General features: G+C 33.2%; 1 protein-coding gene across 1 annotated transcript; it reads left to right on the top strand.

The window, feature by feature from the left end:
- The first annotated feature begins 1,114 nt into the window (after positions 1 to 1,114).
- LOC128208671 (paired box protein Pax-6-like) lies at positions 1,115 to 22,166 on the top strand. Its single transcript, XM_052912220.1, has 5 exons — positions 1,115 to 1,517; positions 12,372 to 12,474; positions 12,576 to 12,769; positions 18,300 to 18,469; positions 21,885 to 22,166. The coding sequence occupies exons 1-5, from the start codon at positions 1,115 to 1,117 to the stop codon at positions 22,149 to 22,151; spliced, it is 1,137 nt and encodes a 378-aa protein (XP_052768180.1). The 3' UTR covers positions 22,152 to 22,166.

The raw sequence follows: 22,166 nt of genomic DNA, 5'->3' as shown, positions 1-22,166 counted from the left end.
CAGTTGGCAATGATTGACTAACAAGACCCCCACCACACAGTTGGCAATGATTGACTAACAAGACCCCCACCACACAGTTGGCAATGATTGACTAACAAGACCCCCACCACACAGTTGGCAATGATTGACAACAAGACCCCTACCACACAGTTGGCAATGATTGACTAACAAGACCCCCACCACACAGTTGGCAATGATTGACTAACAAGACCCCCACCACACAGTTGGCAATGATTGACTAACAAGACCCCCACCACACAGTTGGCAATGATTGACTAACAAGACCCCCACCACACATTGCCCATGGGCAGACATTGGCTACCACCAGGCGCCAACCACACAGTGGGCAGTCATTGGCTAGCAAGATCAGTGTGTGTATACACATCATACATGCTACATCAGAAAGCAATATTTTGATTTGAAAAAAGACTTTAAACAAAGACAACTTCACTACTTCACCATTTTAGATGAAACAGCGCAGTCTTCGCAGCTTAAGGAGCCCTGCCTTCGGTCTTTTACCAGAGTTTGATTGAGAGTGGAGTTTCTCAAAACACTTCTGACAAACTTTTTCACAATACGGCTGTCTGACGGAGCACTGTCAAAACATTATTTTGGAAACAGGTGTGTCTTAGTGTTTGATGATATTAATGACCTTATCAATTGTCGGTAATAAAACAAATGCGGGTTTTTTAAGCGACATGGACTGCCCTTTGTTTGATCTAAAATGGTGTAGTAAAAAAAATAATCTTTGATTTAAGTCTTTAAGAAAAATGTTGCCTTCCAAAGTAGCATGATGGAATTTATTACATGGTATACACACACTGAAGATGCCAGGCACTGGCTCACAAGACGTCAACCACACAGTGGGCAGTCATTGCCTAGCAAGATACCTATCACACACAGGGCAGTCATTGGCTAGCCTGACACCTACCAAACAGTGGGCAGTCATTGGCTAGCAAGACGCCTACCACACAGTGGGCAGTCATTATCATTTACTAGCAAGATGCCCACCACAACGTGGGCAGTCATTGGCTAGCAAGAAGCCCACCACACAGTGGGTGGACATTGTCTGGCAAGAAGCCCACCACATAGTGGGTAGTCATTGTCTGGCAAGATGCTTACCACACAGTGGGCAGTCAGACACCCACCACACAATGGGCAGTCATCGGCTAGCAAGATGCTTACTACACAGTCGGCAGTCAGACGCCCACCACACAATGGGCAGTCAGCGGCTAGCAAGATGCTTACAACACAGTGGGCAGTCAGACGCCCACCACACAATGGGCAGTCATCGGCTAGCAAGATGCTTACCACACAGTGGGCAGTCAGACGCCCACCACACAATGGGCAGTTATCGGCTAGCAAGATGCTTACCACACAGAGGGTAATCATTGGGTCGCAAGACACAGTGGGCAGTCATTGTTATTGGCTAGCAAGACGCCCACCACACAGTGGGCAGACATCGGCTAGCAAGACAACCCCTACAGCATGGCAGGCAATCATCGACCTCACACGAGGTCTACCACACACAGCGGGCATTCATTGGCTCACAAGAAACCTACTGCATAGCATGTTATCATAGACTCACAACACCTAACGCACTGCAGGCATTCATTGTCTTGCAAGATGCCTGCTGCACATTGCTATTCAATATGTAGTTTAAAACCATGAATGCTTTATACAGAACATTACTTAAATTCTGTTCTCAAATGATGAAAATAACATTCTTATATAAAGGGTCAAGCCTAATAAAAATAATATAAAAAGCCTACCTAACCTACCTATTTTTGAAAGGGATATAACCCTAACCAAACCATTTTTTAGGCCTCATGTATTGAATAAAAGAAGAGACCATATTCACCATTTACTTCCTTTTTAAACCCATTGGCACAGTAATGGAAGTCGTGTTGGAGCACTTAAAAGTTTGCACATTAAATAAGTTCTCAGATAGTCATAGTATCTGTCTCATTTTAGAAAGTCCATAACAAGTTCCTAGTTATTATCAATCATGTGATTGAGCATTCCTTTAAAAAGGTACCAACATTTTCCGGCAGGTATGCATATCGTAAATTAAATATCAAATATTGATCACTTACAATAGGAATTTCAAGGGTAATGCACGTATGTGCACAAGAATTTAATTTTAAATTTATTGAAGGGAGAAAAATCTTACAATATTTATTCTTACAAATTATGCAGATTTTACTCTGCTATTAATATATCCTACGAAAAAAGAACATCAAAAGATAATACTGACAATATTAACCGTGTTATTTAATTGCATGCACTGTTCTGCCAAGGCTGCATCAGATCAACTTTCAAATCACTGACATAGAATTCTATACATGGGCCGATCTGAACGCATACACATGTTTTTCTAAAAAAGTTTTTTTGTATAACCAGAAAATTCATTACCCTGCTAGTACCACGAGGATCATATATGTACAGTGGCTCCTTTCATTGGCTTTCAAAATAAGTTATTTTCAACAAATCATAATTATTTCATTTTTTCAACCATTCCCCTCCTGAAAAAATAGTTTTTTTGTCTACTCTGTTAAAAAATCCCTTTTTTTGAGGAGCATTCATACATGCCATATCCCCCGGCGGGGGGAAACCCCCCGGGATACTACCAAAATCCCCTTGAACTTTCAGCCTTTCTGAACAAATCACACTGAATAGTCTCCAGAAAATATGGCATGTATGAGCATTTGACTTCTTTGCATGTAGCAATTTAGTGCCATTCATGAATATGTAGATAGGTTTGTTCAATAAAAGAGTAGGAGTACCCTATATACCGTAATATGAAACAAGTGAATCTTGAATGTTCGCCCAACGAAATATGTAAACAAAGACCAATTCTCATTGAAAATTATAACTTCTTCGTAAGCTACAAACAAAATACCTGGGGGCCTTTTCAATAAAGGATTTCAGTCGTAACTTCAATTATCTTAAACCTGTATAAAGATTAACAATACATGTACATCAATTATTTCTATTTACTCAATTTGGTGTTCATTTTCAATGCTGACTCCATTTCAATTCACTCAAATATGTATTAAAATAATGAAACTATGACACAGATAATTTCAATTTACGATAAAAATCACCACTGGCTCATTGATGCAGTGGCCCGTAATGTACATGTTAACACCGGTACAGTATCCTTGTTGAGAAAAACAGTCTACAACCAAAATTATTCAAAATGCAAATTATCACAAACGCTAGCTAGACACACAGGCATCTGAATCATTCTTTGTCACTAAAATATTGTTTAAAACCATTTTGGGTACATACAATGGGATAAACAACACATCTGAAGATATTTAGTGTCTTTGATATACAAAAAAAGAAACAAGGTATGTAACTCAAACTTACCCGATTTCACGGTAGAGTCCAGTTTTATGTAAATTTCTCAACCAACATATAAACAATCCATTTTTAAATAAGTGACATGGAAAGAAGAGTCAATTACCTTTAAAATGGTGTGCGATATGTTGGTATAACTATATTGTCTTTAGACAGACAAGCATAATTCAATGTCAAATTCTCATGTTTTTCTTTAGTCGGAAAGAGTACAGCAAATTAAAATCTTCAATTTTCCCCGTGTAAACATTACTTAACACAGACCATTAAAGTTATTTTAAGCTTCATTGCACAGATAAATTAATTCCATTCCTTTATATCACAATAAGACTAACACCACAATTTAAGAAAGAACTGTATCAGTCTTCAAATTAAATCCACTTTAAAATTTTGTTTGAGGCGGACATTTTCCTGACAGCGCTCAGATGTTTCTGATCAACCTCCAAAGAAGAGTATTTGACCCATCCAAGCTTGTGTGGCTCACATTCAAGCCGGTACAAAGATGTTAAATGTACATGCCAATGACATCATCTGGGCGCTTGTCGGTAAAATGGCCGGGTGCCTACGAAATTTAAAGAGGATTTAGTTTAAAGACTGATACAGTTGTTTCTAACATTGTGATGTTAGTCTTTTCGTGATATTATGGAATGGAATTAATTTATCTGTACACTGAAGCATAAAATAACTTTATTAGGTCTGTTACACGAGGAAAATTGAAGATTTTAATTTGCTGTACTCTTTCCGACTAAAGAAAAACATGAGAATTTGACATTGAATTATGCTTGTTTGTCTAAAGACAATATAGTTATACCAACATATCGCACACCATTTTAAAGGTAATTGACTCTTCTTTCCATGTCACTTATTTAAAAATGGATTGTTTATATGTTGGTTGAGAAATTTACATAAAACTGGACTCTACCGTGAAATCGGGTAAGTTTGAGTTACATACCTCGTTTCTTTTTTGTATATCAAAGACACTAAATATCTTCAGATGTGTTGTTTATCTCATTGTATGTGCCCAAAATGGTTTTAAACAATATTTTAGTGACAAAGAATGATTCAGATGCCTGTGGCTAGACATTGTTAGATTGTTCCGTCAAAATGACGTTGTACTCGGCTCGCCTTCATCGATTTGCGAAAGGGGTCGAAGGACGAGAACCATCCGAACACTCTTACCATCCGAACACTCTTAAGAAGTTATAACTTTCAAAGAGAATTGGTCTTTGTTTATATATTTTGCTGGGCAAACATTCTTCACTTGTTTCATATAAAAATACAGTATACATGTTGGATACTTTTGAATTTTGTCAAATCTCATTTTATGTTCAAGGCAAATTGTATTATATTGATGAAATACATGTTCATGTTTGTGTAAAATATAATTTTGGCTAGTTTAACGGATTTATTATGACTTTGATTAGCCACATAAATAATGTGCCTTGAGGGAACTTTTATAACATTTGGATATTCATTTTGTTCCCTAATGCACCAGTCAATTGTAACCACAGCCCCCCCAGGTCGGGGGGTAAAAAGGGGATAGCCGGGGAAAAGGGCCATGTGTTTACTTTCCAGGTGGCCCCGCAGGGGTGACTGCGGTGGTTTTACAGTCATAGCGCCAAATTAAGCCGAGATTGGGCCTTATATAGAGTCTCTGGGGTGCGGGGGCATTTGGCCGGGGTTTAACCATCAGTTCGTCCCCGCAGGACGGGAATTTTACCCGGGGTTGGCTGGACCGAAAGTCAAAGTCCCGGCTATTCCCCGGACCTGGAGGGGTTGTGGTTACAAATGACTGGTGCATAAATGTAGTCGCCAAATAAAAAATCGTCAAAGACTTAAGAGTCTGTTTACATGGACTAGCCTTTAAGAAATCTTTGTCATCAAGCCACTGTGGTTTGGAAATCGTACACCTCATTCTAAATTAATTAGTATGAGGGTTCCAGAGTTCACTAAACCTGCTAAACACACAAATTTGCATACATCACTACTTACATATACATGAAAGTTGCGGAATCGAGTAACTATTATAGGAACACTATGTTTAAGTTTTGTACAGAAAGGTAAGCCTGGTCAGCTAAATTCTCTGAAAATCTCAGACCACGTGGTAAGCTACATGTATACTGAGCATCCAGGCCATGATACTTTTTCTTTTAATATTAAGGCATTTCTAAAGTATCACTGTAACCCAAGGGTTAGCCGAACCCACTCTGTCTGGAGCCTGCCATAATAAAAAATCGTCACAAAACTCGTTGGCAGCCATTTACAGAAACCACGTGGCCTCCATGACAGACGACAAAATGCTAATTTCAGCAATAAACAACTTAAAACGCAACGATAAAATTATGTGAGTAACCCAAAAAGTCCTACCAGTCTTCATATGACTATCAATCAAATCATTATACTACACTTTTGTGCAAAAAATATCTAATTTTTTACCAACAGTTAACAAGAATCACCCTTCCACTCACCGGAAAAACTCAGTGTGCAATGAATCCGAAAAAAGCGGGAAGCACGAGGACCTATTATTAGGACATGTCGACTCACTGACAATTCGGCACACACCAAATTCACTTGGACAATTCACTAACTTATCCAGCTAAGGTAATATACAATGTATACCAGTTCTAATGAAAAATACTATTGAATAATTATTAAACATGTGTGTAAAATTAAACAAGCTCATTTCCTCTCACCTGAACTACTCTTTATTCTAAAGAGGTCTATAATTATTTGTTTACATTAATTAATTATTGCAACATTTTGTAGCAACAATTTTATTGGTGCTCTCCCCTAAAGTAAGATTAACTATTGGCTTCAGCTTACACTATTTGAATTATAGAGCTGTCATATCGATTGAAGAGTGCTTTAAAAGCTGCACTCTCACAGATTGAACGTTTTGACAACTTTTTTTTATTTTTTGTCTTGGATCGAGCCAATTTTTGCGAAGATCCGTGGAAACCAGTTAAATAAGACTGCTGACAAAAAATTAGATCGCATAGTTTTATATTTAAGTTAAAAAAAATGATGATGTTTATGTCATGCTTTTTTTCTTAAACCGTTAGTAACGGTTTAGGCCACAAAACATTAATTTACCAAAAAAATTGCTCTTTCAAAGACAAAAAAAAATGTTGTAGAAATGGTAAATATGTGAGAGTGCAGCTTTAAATTCAAGTTACGAGGTCAACAAGTAATTTGTATACACCTCAAATTTTACAAATAGCTCTGCATATTAGGTCACATCGTCCCACTAACAATTCAGACTACGCAAACTCTCTAAGGAAAAATAGCTTATCAAAATGATGTTAAGTACCGAATACTCACTCATTTATTAACAACTGTCTACTCATTTTCTGTTAAAATTACTTTATTTAAAAGCATTCATGACATTATAAACTCGCTTTTCTGGATCTGGGTCTTAAACTCAGGCTAAAGCCATTATTAAATATAGGGCATAGAAATAATTTCAATAAAACTTTAATAACATCTCGGATGGGTGATGCAATTCAGTCAAAATTCATACATAAAATTGAATTCAAGTCTCAGCTTTAAAACAAAGTTTCTGAATACCACTGCTTAATTGCTTGAATAGAGTGTGTCTGCAAAATTTATGCAAAAATGAACAGGAACAAGCTCAATAGCATAAAGTTAAACATAAACCGGTTTAATGGCACTGGACAAACGCCAAAGACATTGAACATAATAACAAGAAACAAAACTCCACAAACAGCACAGTGCATACATACTATATATCAATTAAAGCGCTTAAAGCGTTGAATGGCTTTCGGCCTGCCACGTTTTATGAGTATAGTCAATCTTCTAAATCATGTAATTGTTAAACATATTTATAAACATAAACCTCTAAAGATAGTATATGCTCGCTCATAATTTCCTTCGCAAAAACTTTTAGAGTTTAATGTTGATTCTCAATGAGATCATGAAGTATAAGTCACTTGAAATGTGGAATACGTCATATTGTTACTTATAAGGTATGGAGTAATACTCAATATCATATAAAACCTTATCTGGAGCTTTTGTTTCATATACAATGCACTGCCACGGATAAAGCATTAAGGAATTTTTAGTAACCCTTCTCTACACTTTAAACTTCACTTGAATCGTATTTAACTTACTAACAGGGTATGCCAGCTTAACCAAATGCATCCCAACAAAATGCATTGGACATATTAATTAGGTTTATGCTTAAGACTTCTTTCTACAACGCCAAATACCTCAGGGTCGAATCACCTACATACTATTTCTTCCCTGTATGCTTAATGTACATGTATCTTAATAATGCCCTAAACATATGTCACTCGTGGACAAAATTAAAAGTTTATATCAGTTGTGTTTTTAAATATGCATATGCATTATGCTACATGCTCAAGATATTGGACTGAACTTTCTGAGACAAACTAAAAACTATTCACATACTTTCTGTTTCATTCGGCATAACATGACTATGACAAAAATTGTAGCAGGTCGATAGCCTGTCAACGCTTTACGCGGTTTGATTTGAATTGTAAAAGTGTATGATATTCATTAGTAATTGGTTAAAAGGTTGTTCGTATGTAGTTACACAAGATTTTACAAGCACAATTAAAAACTAACAATCTCAATAAAAAAATCAAGTAATAGCCGATTTAGGCAATTTTAAACAAAGAAATTATACTGATGAAAAAAACTGATTGTAGGATAAAATGAAGTATCATAATTTCATTTAAAACATTATGGTTTGATATCTTACGCCTAATTAGCATTTAACTGCATCATAATACGATCCATATTTTTCCGTAAATAAATGCACAGAGGACAGCTATTAAGTGGACTGAGGATAGTAACGATGTATTTAGAATAACGAGACTGTGAGAATGATTACGGCCATTTACCTATTCTCTAGCTCGAGAGAAAATATTCGATGTTGTTCATATCGAGGGATGAGAGCAAAAAAGATGTTTGTTTTTTATCTGTTTGCACTTAAAACTGTTTCATTTATACAGATTAGTTAACCATGATGTGTTTCCCACAAGCATTGCAAGAACAACGTTCGAGACGCTATTATCTAAAAAAAAATAAGCCGTTAATCTGATTTATTGAGGTGTACAAAACGTATGGCCGTAGAATTTATGTGGTGTTTTCTATTCATATATATATATATATATATATATATATATATATATATATATATATATATATATATATATATATATATAGATATTATTGCTTTTTGAATCAAGTAGGTACGTTTTCGCAAACAGAAAGTCATCAGTAGGGAATGAGATATTGTGATCAAATTTGGAACACGTGAAGCTTTTGTCTAAGCTTGGATCGATGTTGCTATTACATAGAACAGAATAATGGTCTCTGCTCGTTCACTTCAGTGAGAAAGTATGTATTGTGACCAACCCTGATATCTAAGCAGCTTGCATATATACGTTCATCTAGGAGAGAATGGATCAAACTCATTGTTAACTAAAGTTTGCTCAATAATTTCTTATAAAATTGTGCTCTCACCTTTGGCAGATTTTTTGAAAGTTCGAAATATACATAAATGTATATTGTATATTAACAGTGTTACTATCATTTTTTGTCCCATTTTACATGTTATCACCAGGACACATTATTCAACTTTGAAACTATCCCCGGTACATAATAATATTTTTTGCAACATTAATGTTTTATTCGGTAGTTATTTCGCATGATTAGGTATTATCCGATATTTCGAATACCTTTCATTTTGGTTTGGTAAATTCTTCATAGTTCAGTTTATTTTAAATGTTTACAAAGTAATTCCAATATATATTAATATTCAATGGAAATCATTCAGTCTTGCATCAAATGCAATTGAGTAATATATTTTAGAAAATCAATCCAGGTTACTACTGGTATGCAAATGTTCTCCGCAACATTCATTCACAACTTCAATGGCCATGCTCTGATTAAGATATAAAGTCCAAGTAGGAAAAATTATACCTGTAAAATAACAAGAAAAACGTCGATGCAAAGCATCTTGACGACACTCGCCAGACTATATCGGGCCTCTTTAAAATGCAGAAAAGGTAGTTTTTATTAGCGCGCGTTTTTACAATATGCAATATCTTCTTTAATGTGACACTCTTATTCAGAATCAATACATACACGTGTATAACAAACAAATATTTTGAGTGATACATCTTCAACTAGTTACTAAATAATGCATTTATGGAAACTATTAATTACTATTAACAATATTATAACTGTGTATTTACTAGCTGCAGACGCAAAATATTAAATGATTGGTGATTGCTAAATTATTTACTGCGATCTACTTTGGTCTTATAAGGTAGAAATACCGTGTTTTCTGCACATTACTTTTAAAGTACACTCGGTATAAGCATCATTGTTTTCGACATTTGTTCATCCTTTTTGGTATATTAAAACAATTATATTAAATATGTTAAATCTTATTTGGGAGTAATAGTGCATCTTTAATTCTGCCATTTCATTGGATACTAAGATTCAATTAACACGGGTAAAACGTCGGCAGACACAAAATGCGATTACTTGTGACACTAATGCACCAGTCAATTGTAACCATGCCCCCCCCCCCAGGTCCCGAGGGTATACCGGCGATAGCCGGGGAAATGGGCCGTGTTTTTACCTTTCAGATGGCCCGGCAGTGCCGGGTGAATGCGGTGGTTTTGTCTTCGCTTTAAATATACTTGAAAATGGGTCTTACCTAGGGTCCCTGGGTGCGGGGGCATTTGGCGGGGATTTTACCATCTGTTCGTCCCCGCAGGACGGGGATTTTAGCCGGGGATAGCTGGACCGAAAGTCAAAGTCCCCGCTTTTCCCCGGACCAGGGGGGCCGTAGTTACAATTGACTGGTGCATAATAAAGTAAATATGCAGTTCAAGATTTGTCACAGCGTATGAATTTGATCCAATCGGCTCGCGCAGAAAGGTGATAACTATGGGAGGTGATCGTTGAAAAACAATCACTTTCCTAAAACATACGTCAACCTATAGTGTGCGCCTTTAGGCACAATACAAACGAAACGGTTGTCTTGATCATGAGTGAGAATGGTTTAAGGTTTCTTTAATATTGTTATTGTGGGGATAAAAAAAAATTTAATCATCCTTTAGCCTTGAATTAAATTTTCTTTTTGAGTCAATCGTAATGAATGTCGGCAAAATTCGCCGAATTTTCGGTGGAGTGACATTTTCCTCCACACGATTTTGTAGGATATATTTTCAGTTGTTTCTTTCGTTGTAATTAAGGGGAGCCAACTACAGAAAAATAAAAGTATGTCATTCATTTTATATGGCTTTTATCAGAAATACAAACAAAAAAGACATAAGGCTTTCATAATGTTAAAAAAATTATTATTAGTTATGCTATTTTTAGCAAATATTTCAGAACTATTCCTTTTCCGTTACCAGAAAAGAACAGAACAGAATGTTTATTATCTTATGCATATACAGCATATCGATAAATCAATAGAAAGTTTAAAACAATACGTCAAGAAATGTACAAATAAATAAACACGCTAATGAATGCATGTTCAAAGTTAACGAAAACATTCAAGTCAGTGCATGATAGTAAACATACATAAAATAAGCTGAGAGCGATTTGTTAACAAATACAATTGACAGGACTGTGATTTGCGTTATTAAGTTATACTATTTATCAACTCAAGTCGTTTAATAAAACTTTTACACAAGATATTGAAAAAAACTATTTAGAATTGTCTTATTTTAAGTTGACAGTAACTTCCCAAAATTGAACATGCTTGGTCGAATTCTAAATCTTTGGGGAATAAACCTTAGATTTAGTTTATTGTATGCTTCACACACCATAACAAACGTTACCACACTATTTCCCTTACTGTAACATAAGCATGATAAAATCATACATATGTTTAAACAACTGCTACTTCCACTGCTGCTGTTGCTACTATGAACTATTATTACTACAACTGTTTCAGCTACTTCTAATATAACTACAAATAAAATAATAATAATAATAATAATAATAATAATAATAATAATAATAATAATAATAATAATAATAATAATAATATATTATTATTATTATTATGATAATTAATAATGACAATAATAAATAATAATAATTATAATAATAATAATAAAAGTTACCAGTTTGAAGAAAGGAAGTGGAACACACGCTTGCTTTATGACGACATTTTCAATATTTGGTGTCCAAGTGTGTTTCCACAGCGGATGGAGGAAATAAAGGAGATATAATAATAGTTTTGATAATTGACGCAATAAATATAAAATATTTATTTAATTTTCAACCTGATTCTCATATGTACGTTTTAAAACTAATTGAAATGAATAAATTATTTTGTCATTGTTTTGAAAAAAAATACTAATCAGGTGTTTACCATTTGTTGATCAATTAAAAGTCACATCCATGATAAAGAAGACATTGTGATGATTTTCTTTCTTAAGGATGATTACCTGATGATTACCTGACTTGCTGGATATTGCATTTCCCATTATTTGGAAATTAATCGTTTTCACCATACTTCAACATTATAGAAGATCAAAACCGCAATGCCACGCCTTCATCCAGTGTTGACCAATCGTGTGTTAGGGGCTGGGCAGGTAAATTCTGATTAGAGGATGTGCAGTCAATGTCTAAGAATCTTCAGGTGGATATCTAAATTGATCTTTAAGATCTAAATTGATCTTTAAGAATACTTTCAAAGAGTGTCAGGAAATTTTAAATTAGCATTTCGGTGAAAATAATCTTTATTCTTTAAACTTTTTTTTAAGAAACAAGTTAACGAAATTTGTTAAAATGTCATCGGTACACGGTAAAAAATCATTATGTGATTTTATAGAAGATCACGGCTCGAGAATGGGTCGCACATTTGGTCCTGATCTGATTGTTCCAAACATCTACAGGCACCAACTTGTACAATCACAGAATCAACTTTCTATACAACGTCAGAAGCAACTTTTTGAATCGCATTATCAACAACATCTTTATTTTCAACACAGGCATCATCAGGAACATGCCTTTAAACAACGCGACCAACCTCAGTTTTGTTATGAAGAAGAACAGACTCTCCGTGGACGAGCAGGAAATATCAACAAACATCAAGTAAAAGACAATACGGAAAATCGCCTGTTGGAAAATAGTTTTAATGGCGGACAAAACAAAAATAATCAGGCAAGTTTGGAAATAAAGTTCTCTATTGACAGAATTTTATCGGGAGACTTAAATAAAGTACTGGACATAAGTGACAGTAGTTCAGAACGTGGTGCTAAGGCTGGTGCCATTGAGAACACCATAGAGGATAATGAGGATGAAGAAACGTGTGAGCCAAATGAAGCTGGCGATGATTTACGTTACGACTGGTTGCAGTGTACCAGATACAAGCCTCCAAAACTACAGCGTAGGTGTATTTGTTGTTGTTGTTGTTTTGTTTTATTTAAAGTTGTTCTTATTATGGTATCATCAGCAGCAGTATTATTTGATTTAATTTGATGATCGGTATTGTTGATTGCCATTAGTATTTCTATTTTCCTTACCTTTGGAGATTAAAATTTATTTTGTGTAGTAATAACAACAACAAAAAAGAAAATATGTAATCGCAGACACAAATTGGTAGTTCTTTAAAGCCTAATTTGATTTAAGTTAAAATATTATTGATGGTGTTGTTAATGTTATGCTGTTGGTGATGATAGTAATTGTTGATTGTCATTAGTTCTAATCGCTATTTTGTTACCTTTAGAGATAAAAATTAAAATATGTAGTAAAAACCTACCGGTTACTCGTTCTAATAAAAAAGCTCGATAACTTATTTTGTTTTTATTTCGTTGCGTATCATATGGTGCGTTATAATATTAAACGTTTATGCAGAGTTCATATGAATTCAGAATATTTTTATCGTATTTAAATAAATTAATTAATAACCTTACTTTTTCAGGCACACTTCGGTAAAACGTAGTTGCTCAAAACAATTAAACCATGTTAAAACAACAAAACGCTTTCGATAAATGTTACATCTTCTTCGCCTCTGACAACGCCAAGTGAGCACCCCTTCTATAACTTCCTATCATTCTAAAACTGTTTTAATTATATTCTCATACTCTCTCATCTACGAGTACTATTTCTTTAACAAACACTATTTCAAAAACATAATAAATAAAACCACCACTCTATGTATCCGTCTAGGTATGCCTACTGTTTGATTACTTAATTTATACATGTTTACATTACTGGTGTTATGCACCGATCATAAATAATATTCAGTGGGTATACTTAGAAAAAACAATTTGCACTTGCATGCCATATGTGTGTTGTGTAATTGCATAAATTTAGATACAAACAGATTAAACCAACCATTATAGATCTTTTTTATTAAATAATTTAATAATGTGCGCTTTTTCTTGATTTTTATTATTATTATTATTTTATAAGTTATATTTTTAATTATTATTATTATTTTATTATTATTATTATTATTATTATTATTATTATTATTATTATTATTATTATTATTATTATAAATGTGTAATTTATAAATTAATATAAATTAATATAAATAAAATTATTTCAATATTCAAGTATAGTGTATGTAGTATTTCTGTCCGTCCGGTCGCTTTTAGTAACAATACACACAAACGTTCATACACTCGCTTTTAGTAAATATACACACACTCATTCATGCACTACAAATACTTACAGTTAAGGTGCGTTTCAAAACTTGTCTCCAAGAAAAGTGATTGTTAGCATTGGAAAGTTCATTAAAAAACTTATTGTATTTAATTACCGGAGTAATAAGTTCAAAGGTGTATAAGTGTAAAACATTATTGGCTTAATATGAAATTCGACGTTTTAAACCTTGCAATGTGTTTGTTATCATTGGAGAATTCATTAAAACAAAACGTGTTTTTTTTTAATAACCGGAATAGTTAGTTTTATGGCTTATAAGTCTGAAACCATTATTTGTCTTAAAATTACATGTGATTCACATAAAAAATTTCAGTGTATGCAACACTGACTTTATAATTAAATAGTTTCTGAAACTATAACAACTCCTATAAAATTGTTCAACTATAGTTATAACGTAAGTTACACCTAGACATTATGCTCGCTAAACATAGTATCACGGAACCTCTGATATTCATTGTGAACTATGTATAAACAACGAAACATACAAATACATTATGGAAAAGAGATCCTTCGGGCGCATAAAAGACATGGACATGTACAAAAAATCGAGTTAATTAAGACTTGGGCAAATCTCTTTACGGCCCTTACAGGTCTTTTATGCGTTCTTCCTTTTCGTAGGTTAAAGTTCATTAGTTTTAAAATAAAAACTAACGCAAATGTTTGGATTGAACATGTCATTTTATAAAAAATGACTGATTGTTATGTATATACAACGGGTTTGAGTTCGAATGTTTGCAATACAAACAATCGAACAGGAATCACTTAGTTATATTCATACTCGGATAATATCTGTTAAACAATTTTAACTTAGAGACTTAAAATGCCATATATAATATGTACAGCAAGTTTTTTTTATTAACAAATCAGGTGGGTACCCTGTAGAGTACAACAGAATTCAATACAATATCGAAATAAAAAATAGAATAATATAACATGTATTGACATTCTTAACACATTGTCAATATTATAATGAACACATAAGAAATAGACTTATACCTGCCGAACCATTTGTAGTACATGAAATTAGGGCATTAAGTATTAAGTTTTTGCATTAGGTACTTTGAATTGTATTCCTACGTCTGCAGATAGAGCCGGGATCCGTAATCATAGAAGTACTTGGGGTTTACCATTTAGTTTATTATTCTTTGTTTTATTATTAATTTTCCTCAAATTAATGCACATTTTGATAAGATTTACCATTTACGTTTATTCGGGATTGTTGGGATAATAGTGAGGCTGTGCACACAAACTGGTTTAAACCCCCTGTATATTTACATTTTACTGACCGTTCCAAGGCAGTACCTAACAATCCTTGATAAACACACCTAGTATGTTTATATAGTATATATGTAGTGTGTTGATTGTGGAGTTTTGTGCTGTTGTTCCATGTCTCTGGTTTGTGATTGTTTGTGTTTGTGTTATATGTCTTTGGCGTTTACCCTGTGCCATTAAACGGGGTTTATGTTTAAACTTTCGGCTACTGAGCTTGTTTCTGTAGATTTTCATATAAATATTTTAAAATATGATATGTACACATGCTTAACAGTTAGTTAACAAGTGTTAAAGCCGCAGCAACGGACGACACTAGACTTACAATCGTTTTTATTTATCTTGAAGTAACAGAAAAATAACTACACCTAAGTATATGGTGACTTTTTAAGGACATATTTTTTTAATATTCCCTACCATCCAATTAGTCAGCGTTTTATAGTTTACAAATTTTTAATTTGAGTTAAACACTAATAGTTTGAAAATTGTTTAAAATTAATTACTTTTTCTGTTGTTCCTTACTCAAACTTGGCGTTTCTCTTTTATAAATATTTAAATATAATACTATTTCAGCAAAGAAAATTGTACTTAATACAAAAATAAACTTATAAATATATTTTGTATAGTTTTATAGTGATGCATGCTCAAGCAATAACCTTAAAATAAAACCATGCCCGAGATTATTGTTTAAAAATAATACTGGACATAACAGGTTGTTTGATTCGGAAAATAATTAACAAATCGCCAAAAGCACAACATAATAACATATTGCAGACCAGTCATTCTCAGGGTCGTAATCAAGTGTTCATAAATGTATCAAATTCCTTTCGTCTAACTTGCTGTGAAAATTAAAAGGCAATACACATTTCAAAATATTTAACCCATCACCCCAGTTAATTTCATTCATAAAATACTCAAGCCTTGCCTTTTAAGACCTAGTCATTTGCCGGCAGGGGGTATAAGTTCAAGTTTTGAACGGTAAATTAAATGCTTAGGGGATAGTGAAATGAAACAGCGACACTCTTCAGTGTATGTATACCACGTGATTAATTGCGTCATAAATGCTACGTCGAAATGCAATATTTTGCTTCGAATGAAGACTTTAAAGCTGCACTCTCACAGAATGAACGTTTTGACAACTCCTTTATTTTTGTCTTGGAACGAGTCAATTTTTGCGAAAATCCATGGAAATCAGTTAAATAAGACTGCTGACAAAAATTATATCGCAGGATTTTATATTCATTTCAAAAATTGATGTTTTATGCATTTTTCTTAAACCGTTAGTAAAACATTAATTTTCGAACGGAAATATGAAACTCTACAATCTGATTTTTTGTCAGCAATTTTATATTATTGCTTGCAGATATTTACGCAAAATTTGCTCTTTCCAGGACAAAAAATAAAAAAAGTTGTAAAAATGATAAATCTGTGAGAGTGCATCTTTAAAGAAAGATAACTTTTACGATTTCTTCATCATTTTAAATGAAACATAGCACAGTCATCACCGCTTAAACGCCCCACCTTCGGTCCTTTGCCAGAGTTTAATTGCGAGTTTAGTGTCTGAAAACACTTCGACAAACCTTTTTACAATACGGCCGTGTGACGGAGCACTGTCAAAACATTATTTTGGAAACAGGTTTGTCGAAGTGTTTGATGAAACCAATCACCTTGGTAATAAAACGAAGGTGGGACTCTTTAAGCGGCATAGACTGCCCTTTGTTTTATTTAAAATGGTGCAGTTATCTTTATTTTAAGCAAAATGTGGCCTGCCGACGTAACATATATGACGTAATTTATCACGTGGTGTACACACATTGCTATTACGTGATGAGAATAAAAAGGAAAGGAATATTTTATATAGCCTTTTTCGTCCAATAAAGAAATTTAAGTTGTGCTTTAACTGAGTAATCTATTTTGTTACAATAATTATTAGTTTCTATAAATCAGAAACCTTTCGTTATGAACAATTACAATAGTAATTAAATCAAACTACAAAATTAAGGTCAGTAGCCAAATCAATAAACCTTAAACCTAAGCATGTGTTTTAATTAAATGTGTTTCAAATAAAAAAAGTTAGTTTAACATAATATAAATACAACATGTTAGTGATGTATTTGAAATTAAATAACACACGTTTAGAAATAAATTCGATGCGTTGAAACAGACTTATTAAAGATGCACTCTTACTCCCAAATAAGATTTACCAAAATTAATACAATTGTTTTAATATACCAAAAAGAATGAATAAATGTCAAAAACATTGGTTCTTATGAAGAATACCGAGTTTAATTTGAAAGAAATGTGCAGAAAACACGGTATTTCTACCTTTTGAGACGGTGGTAGATCACAAAAAATCTTTTAGCATTCACCAATCATTTAATATTTTTGCGTTACAATCTTGTTATCAGTAATTAATTTTTTTCCATAAATGCGTTATTTAGTAAGTAGTTAATGGTTTATCAGTCAAAATTTGTGTTTGTTATACATGTGTGTAATTTTATTTTGAATAAGAGTGTCACTATAAGCCATCCATGACTATACCAAATATCAATCATACAACTTTCACAAATATGAGCTGACTCGGGTGCATTGTTTCTTATCATATTTTCATTCATATACCTACATCACATATACGCAAACACTGGAATATGTGTATTCATAAGTTGGACCAATTGCTGAGCATTACTGTATGAATATAAATTTTCGAAGATTTATACCAGTTTTAAACCAGAATGTACGTTGCAAAGTTTCTTAATGACCAATTGGTAGACATTCATTCTAGGTAAAATATTAAATTATGCGGAATCCATGCATGTGTATATGCCGTCCCCCCTAACCACATAACCAATGTATGTTTTCTGTGTCACGAATCGTGGTTTGAATTAACCTTTAATGAAACCAGCATTTACAATGCCTGTTCATGTACTTTTCATTTTTGAAGCAACTATTAGAGATAAATTATTTGCATTTTTTTCCAGGCATCCGTAAGAAGGAAGGAGGAAAAAAGCGTAAACTTGGACGCAATCCCAGGGTGCCGTTCACCCAGCATCAGGTTTCGGAGTTGGAGAGGAAGTTCAACCGGACCCACTACCTTAGCAGTCTTGATGTGGCTGAACTCTCGACTAACCTTAACCTCACAGAGACAAGGGTTGGTGATATATATATTTTGAAAACGAAAACAATTTCTGTTTAAACTATTACATTATAACATTATGACGAGAACTTCGGCCATCAAAATGATAAGTTTGGGTAAATTTTACGATGGATTGACATCTTTAAGTCTATTGTCTTTTTATTTTTTTAAAATGATTTTATCACATAGAAAATGCAGCTTTTCGTTAACAAGTGATATCGTCGCCGGAAGCTCAGGTGTTTGGTGGCACGCTACCGTTTAATAAAAAAGTATTGTAACATCAGTACCATTTATTTTCTTAATCAGTTTACTTTAAAATTAAGAGTGATTGGTTGGACACATTTTAATATCAAACCGTATTGCTTTCATGTTGTCTTTCTTCTGCGAAATCTTAGAATACAAAGTTCCACTTAAGAATCACGTGATATTAGAAATCTAAATTGAATCCTGGCAAACAATAATTCAATCGGGGAATGTAAAGATGGCAATATTTTGCCAAGACTCATATTACCAGCATACTGAGGCTAATCATGCTTTAATTATAGACATCAATTGTCTTTCGGTTCAACCCAAAAGCAAAGATGTTCTCAATTTCCAATTCTGTAGCAATTACGAAGGAATAACTCCTGTATAGAATTTCCAAGGCATATATAACGACTTTTGACAATAAATTAAAACCCTCAGCTGGTTTGAACACCAATGTGTTATTGACTGGAAAATTTATTAATGCTACAAAAAGATGAACAGATAATTTAATATACAATCGAAACCCGCCACGAGATCTTGAAATATGTTCTGAAGCGGAGTCTTGGTGTCTTTTTACCGTTCAGAATGTCAAATAGTTTGCCTTAAATATTTATGATGTTCGTCATTTCTATTATTTAATTATTTAATAAGACTGATGTTTGATTTTTTTCCTATTATACAATATCGCTATTTTGCAATAAGCAAATTAAATTTATTTTTATATTGAAATAACTCTTGATGGTGATCACGTATAGACCAAATTGGTAAATTGACGAGAGTATAAAATGATACTGTTCAAACTCAATACATACATATGTATAACAAACATAAATTTTTAGTGATAAACATTTAACTACTTACTAAATATTTCATTTATGGAAAATATTAATTACTGAAAACAAAATTGTAACCGTGTACTTGATAGCTGAAAACGCATAAATATTAAATGATTGGTGAGTGTAAAAAGATTTACTGTGATCTCCTAACGTTTCATAAGGTAGAAATACCGTGTTTTCTGATCGTTTCTTTCAAATTAAACTCGGTATCCTTCAAGAACCATTGTTTTCAACATTTATTCATCCTTTTTGATATATTAAAACAATTGTATTAATTGCGGTAAATCTTATTTGGGAGTAAGAGTGCATCTATAAATATTATATGAAGCAATGAAGAATAACTACCCTTTATTAATTTACAATGTTATTTTGTTAATTCTTGTATTATGTCGTTATTCGTGTTTATGATGTGGTGTAATAAGAACATTATCTACATTTTGTAACGAAATATAAAAGTACGGAATACTTCTTAAATTAATCCTAAATCTAAAAAAGCAATTGAACCGATATGGTCATGCCCAGAAATGTGTATGGATGTTAGGGTTATTGGACCCACATAATTTCCGCGTTTTGTTTAAATTTTCTAAATTTCACGAAATAAACGAAAAACAAAATCGAAAAATGGTTGCAAATGTTATGTGGTGGCACCATGCTTGACGACAGGGAATACCATTGCTTTGTAGTTTGTGACAAAAGCGATATGTTGCATTTAGTCCATGAAGTAATAATTAATGCATTATCTTATCTTTGATTCTAACATGTTTTGCGTGAAATACAGAAAACTATACTGATAACAATTGAATTGACATAAAGAGCAAACGTTGCTTGCTGAGATTGAGAGAACAGTATTAGTCCTCACCCAACAGATTCTATGTTGTTGGTAAATAATGGTTTATAAAGCATTCTGATAATACTAAGTATGCTAATAATAATAATAATTATAATAATAATAATAATAATAATAATAATAATAATAATAATAATAATAATAATAATAATAATAATTATTATTATTATCATTTATTTATTTTTTTATTATTATTATTATTATTATTATTATTATTATTATAAAAAATCTCAATTAATAGCAGCCGAGCAGCTAATGTTAATAATAAATCATTTAAAACTCTATTTTCGCTAGATAACTAGGGTTGAAGCAGGGTTTCACTAATTTTAAGAAAATTATACGATATAAAATGCAGAAGGTGTCAAATTTTATTTTTCTGAAATTTCTTCATAGAGATAATTTAATGGAGCGAAGTCGTTCGTTTTAAACACGTTTTAATAACGTCTTAATTCGACCAGTTAACGGAGAATGGGTGTTATTAGAGCATTACGAGGAGCTGAATGCTGGTGACGATACGCGCTAGGTGTCAAGTGACAGGTTTATAGTATAGTATCATTGGGCCGGGGCTAATTTAGCGTAATAAGAGGGTGGGTCTCTTCCTCGAGGGCATAAGATCGGTCTCGATTAAATAGTTAAACAGAAGGCAAATGTCAAAATATTGTCTGATGAAATTGAAATTATGAAGAAATTAAAGACACATGGAAGTACCTTGCTGGTGCTAAAATTACCAACAGGGCGAATTTTTAATGCTCACAATTCTTCTAACGATTATGATTTCTATAGTTTTATTGTAAGTGGCAATTTAGCAAAACGAATTTGAAAACCAAATTTCACTTTGATCTTTAACAAGGTTGTGACGATCATAATGAGAAGACTGGTAACGGGGGTTACAAACAAATATGCTATTTCTGATTTGTTGTATTCCTTTCTGATGTGGTTTTGTTTGAATAAATTACTGAAAAAACACACACACGTTTTGCATTTGGTATTCTCCTCTCATATTATTGTGAAAGATCTGGAGTTATTATATTAACATTTTATTGCATAAGTACGCGTTTCTAAACTCCAAAAGTTCATGATGTTGACGACAATGAGCATTTGTTACTTCTCGGCCATTTATCGAAAACAACCTTGGATGTATATGGACGGTTTACAAAGTCAGAAATCGGTACACATTAAGTCCGCTACAAGTAGATCAGGAAGACTAGTAATTTTAAGTACAGTTAAACATAATAACTCCTTAATTATGTTTGCAATAATACGCTTCACTGGCAATCAATTTAAACTTAGATCAATACATTCAAGCTAAAACACTACATTTAATTAATAATATTATTTTAATTTTACGAACTACTTTTACTGATGTACTGGCATACATCAGAGGTTGTTTTCGAAAAAAAATGGCCTAATGAACAATGTGCACACTTATCTGATTGACTGGTTATAGAACATTTTTATATTATTATTTTTATTTTTCTGTGATTGCTTTGTATACTTTAAGGTCAAGATTTGGTTCCAAAATCGTAGAGCAAGGGAAAGAAGAAGCAACAATGTCAAGGACACATTGCCTGCTCCAGACAATGCAGACAGGGTCGATCAAGATGTTGTGTTTCCAACGACAACGTCTTCTTATTGCCCTTTATTGCTATCGCCAAGAACAGTATCGCAGCAAATGCTTGCCTTTGAAAGTCTTCAAGAATCCTTTCAGCAAAGGTCGTCAGCGTTTACGCCCTTGTCCTATACAAATTTAACAGCAAACTCTCCATAGCTATGCTGGATTGTC

The sequence above is a fragment of the Mya arenaria genome, chromosome 11, assembly GCF_026914265.1.
Source record: "Mya arenaria isolate MELC-2E11 chromosome 11, ASM2691426v1".
Classification (NCBI taxonomy): Eukaryota; Metazoa; Mollusca; class Bivalvia; order Myida; family Myidae; genus Mya; species Mya arenaria.
Note: the sequence above shows the minus strand (reverse complement) of the source record. Positions and strands in the feature narration are given on the sequence as shown.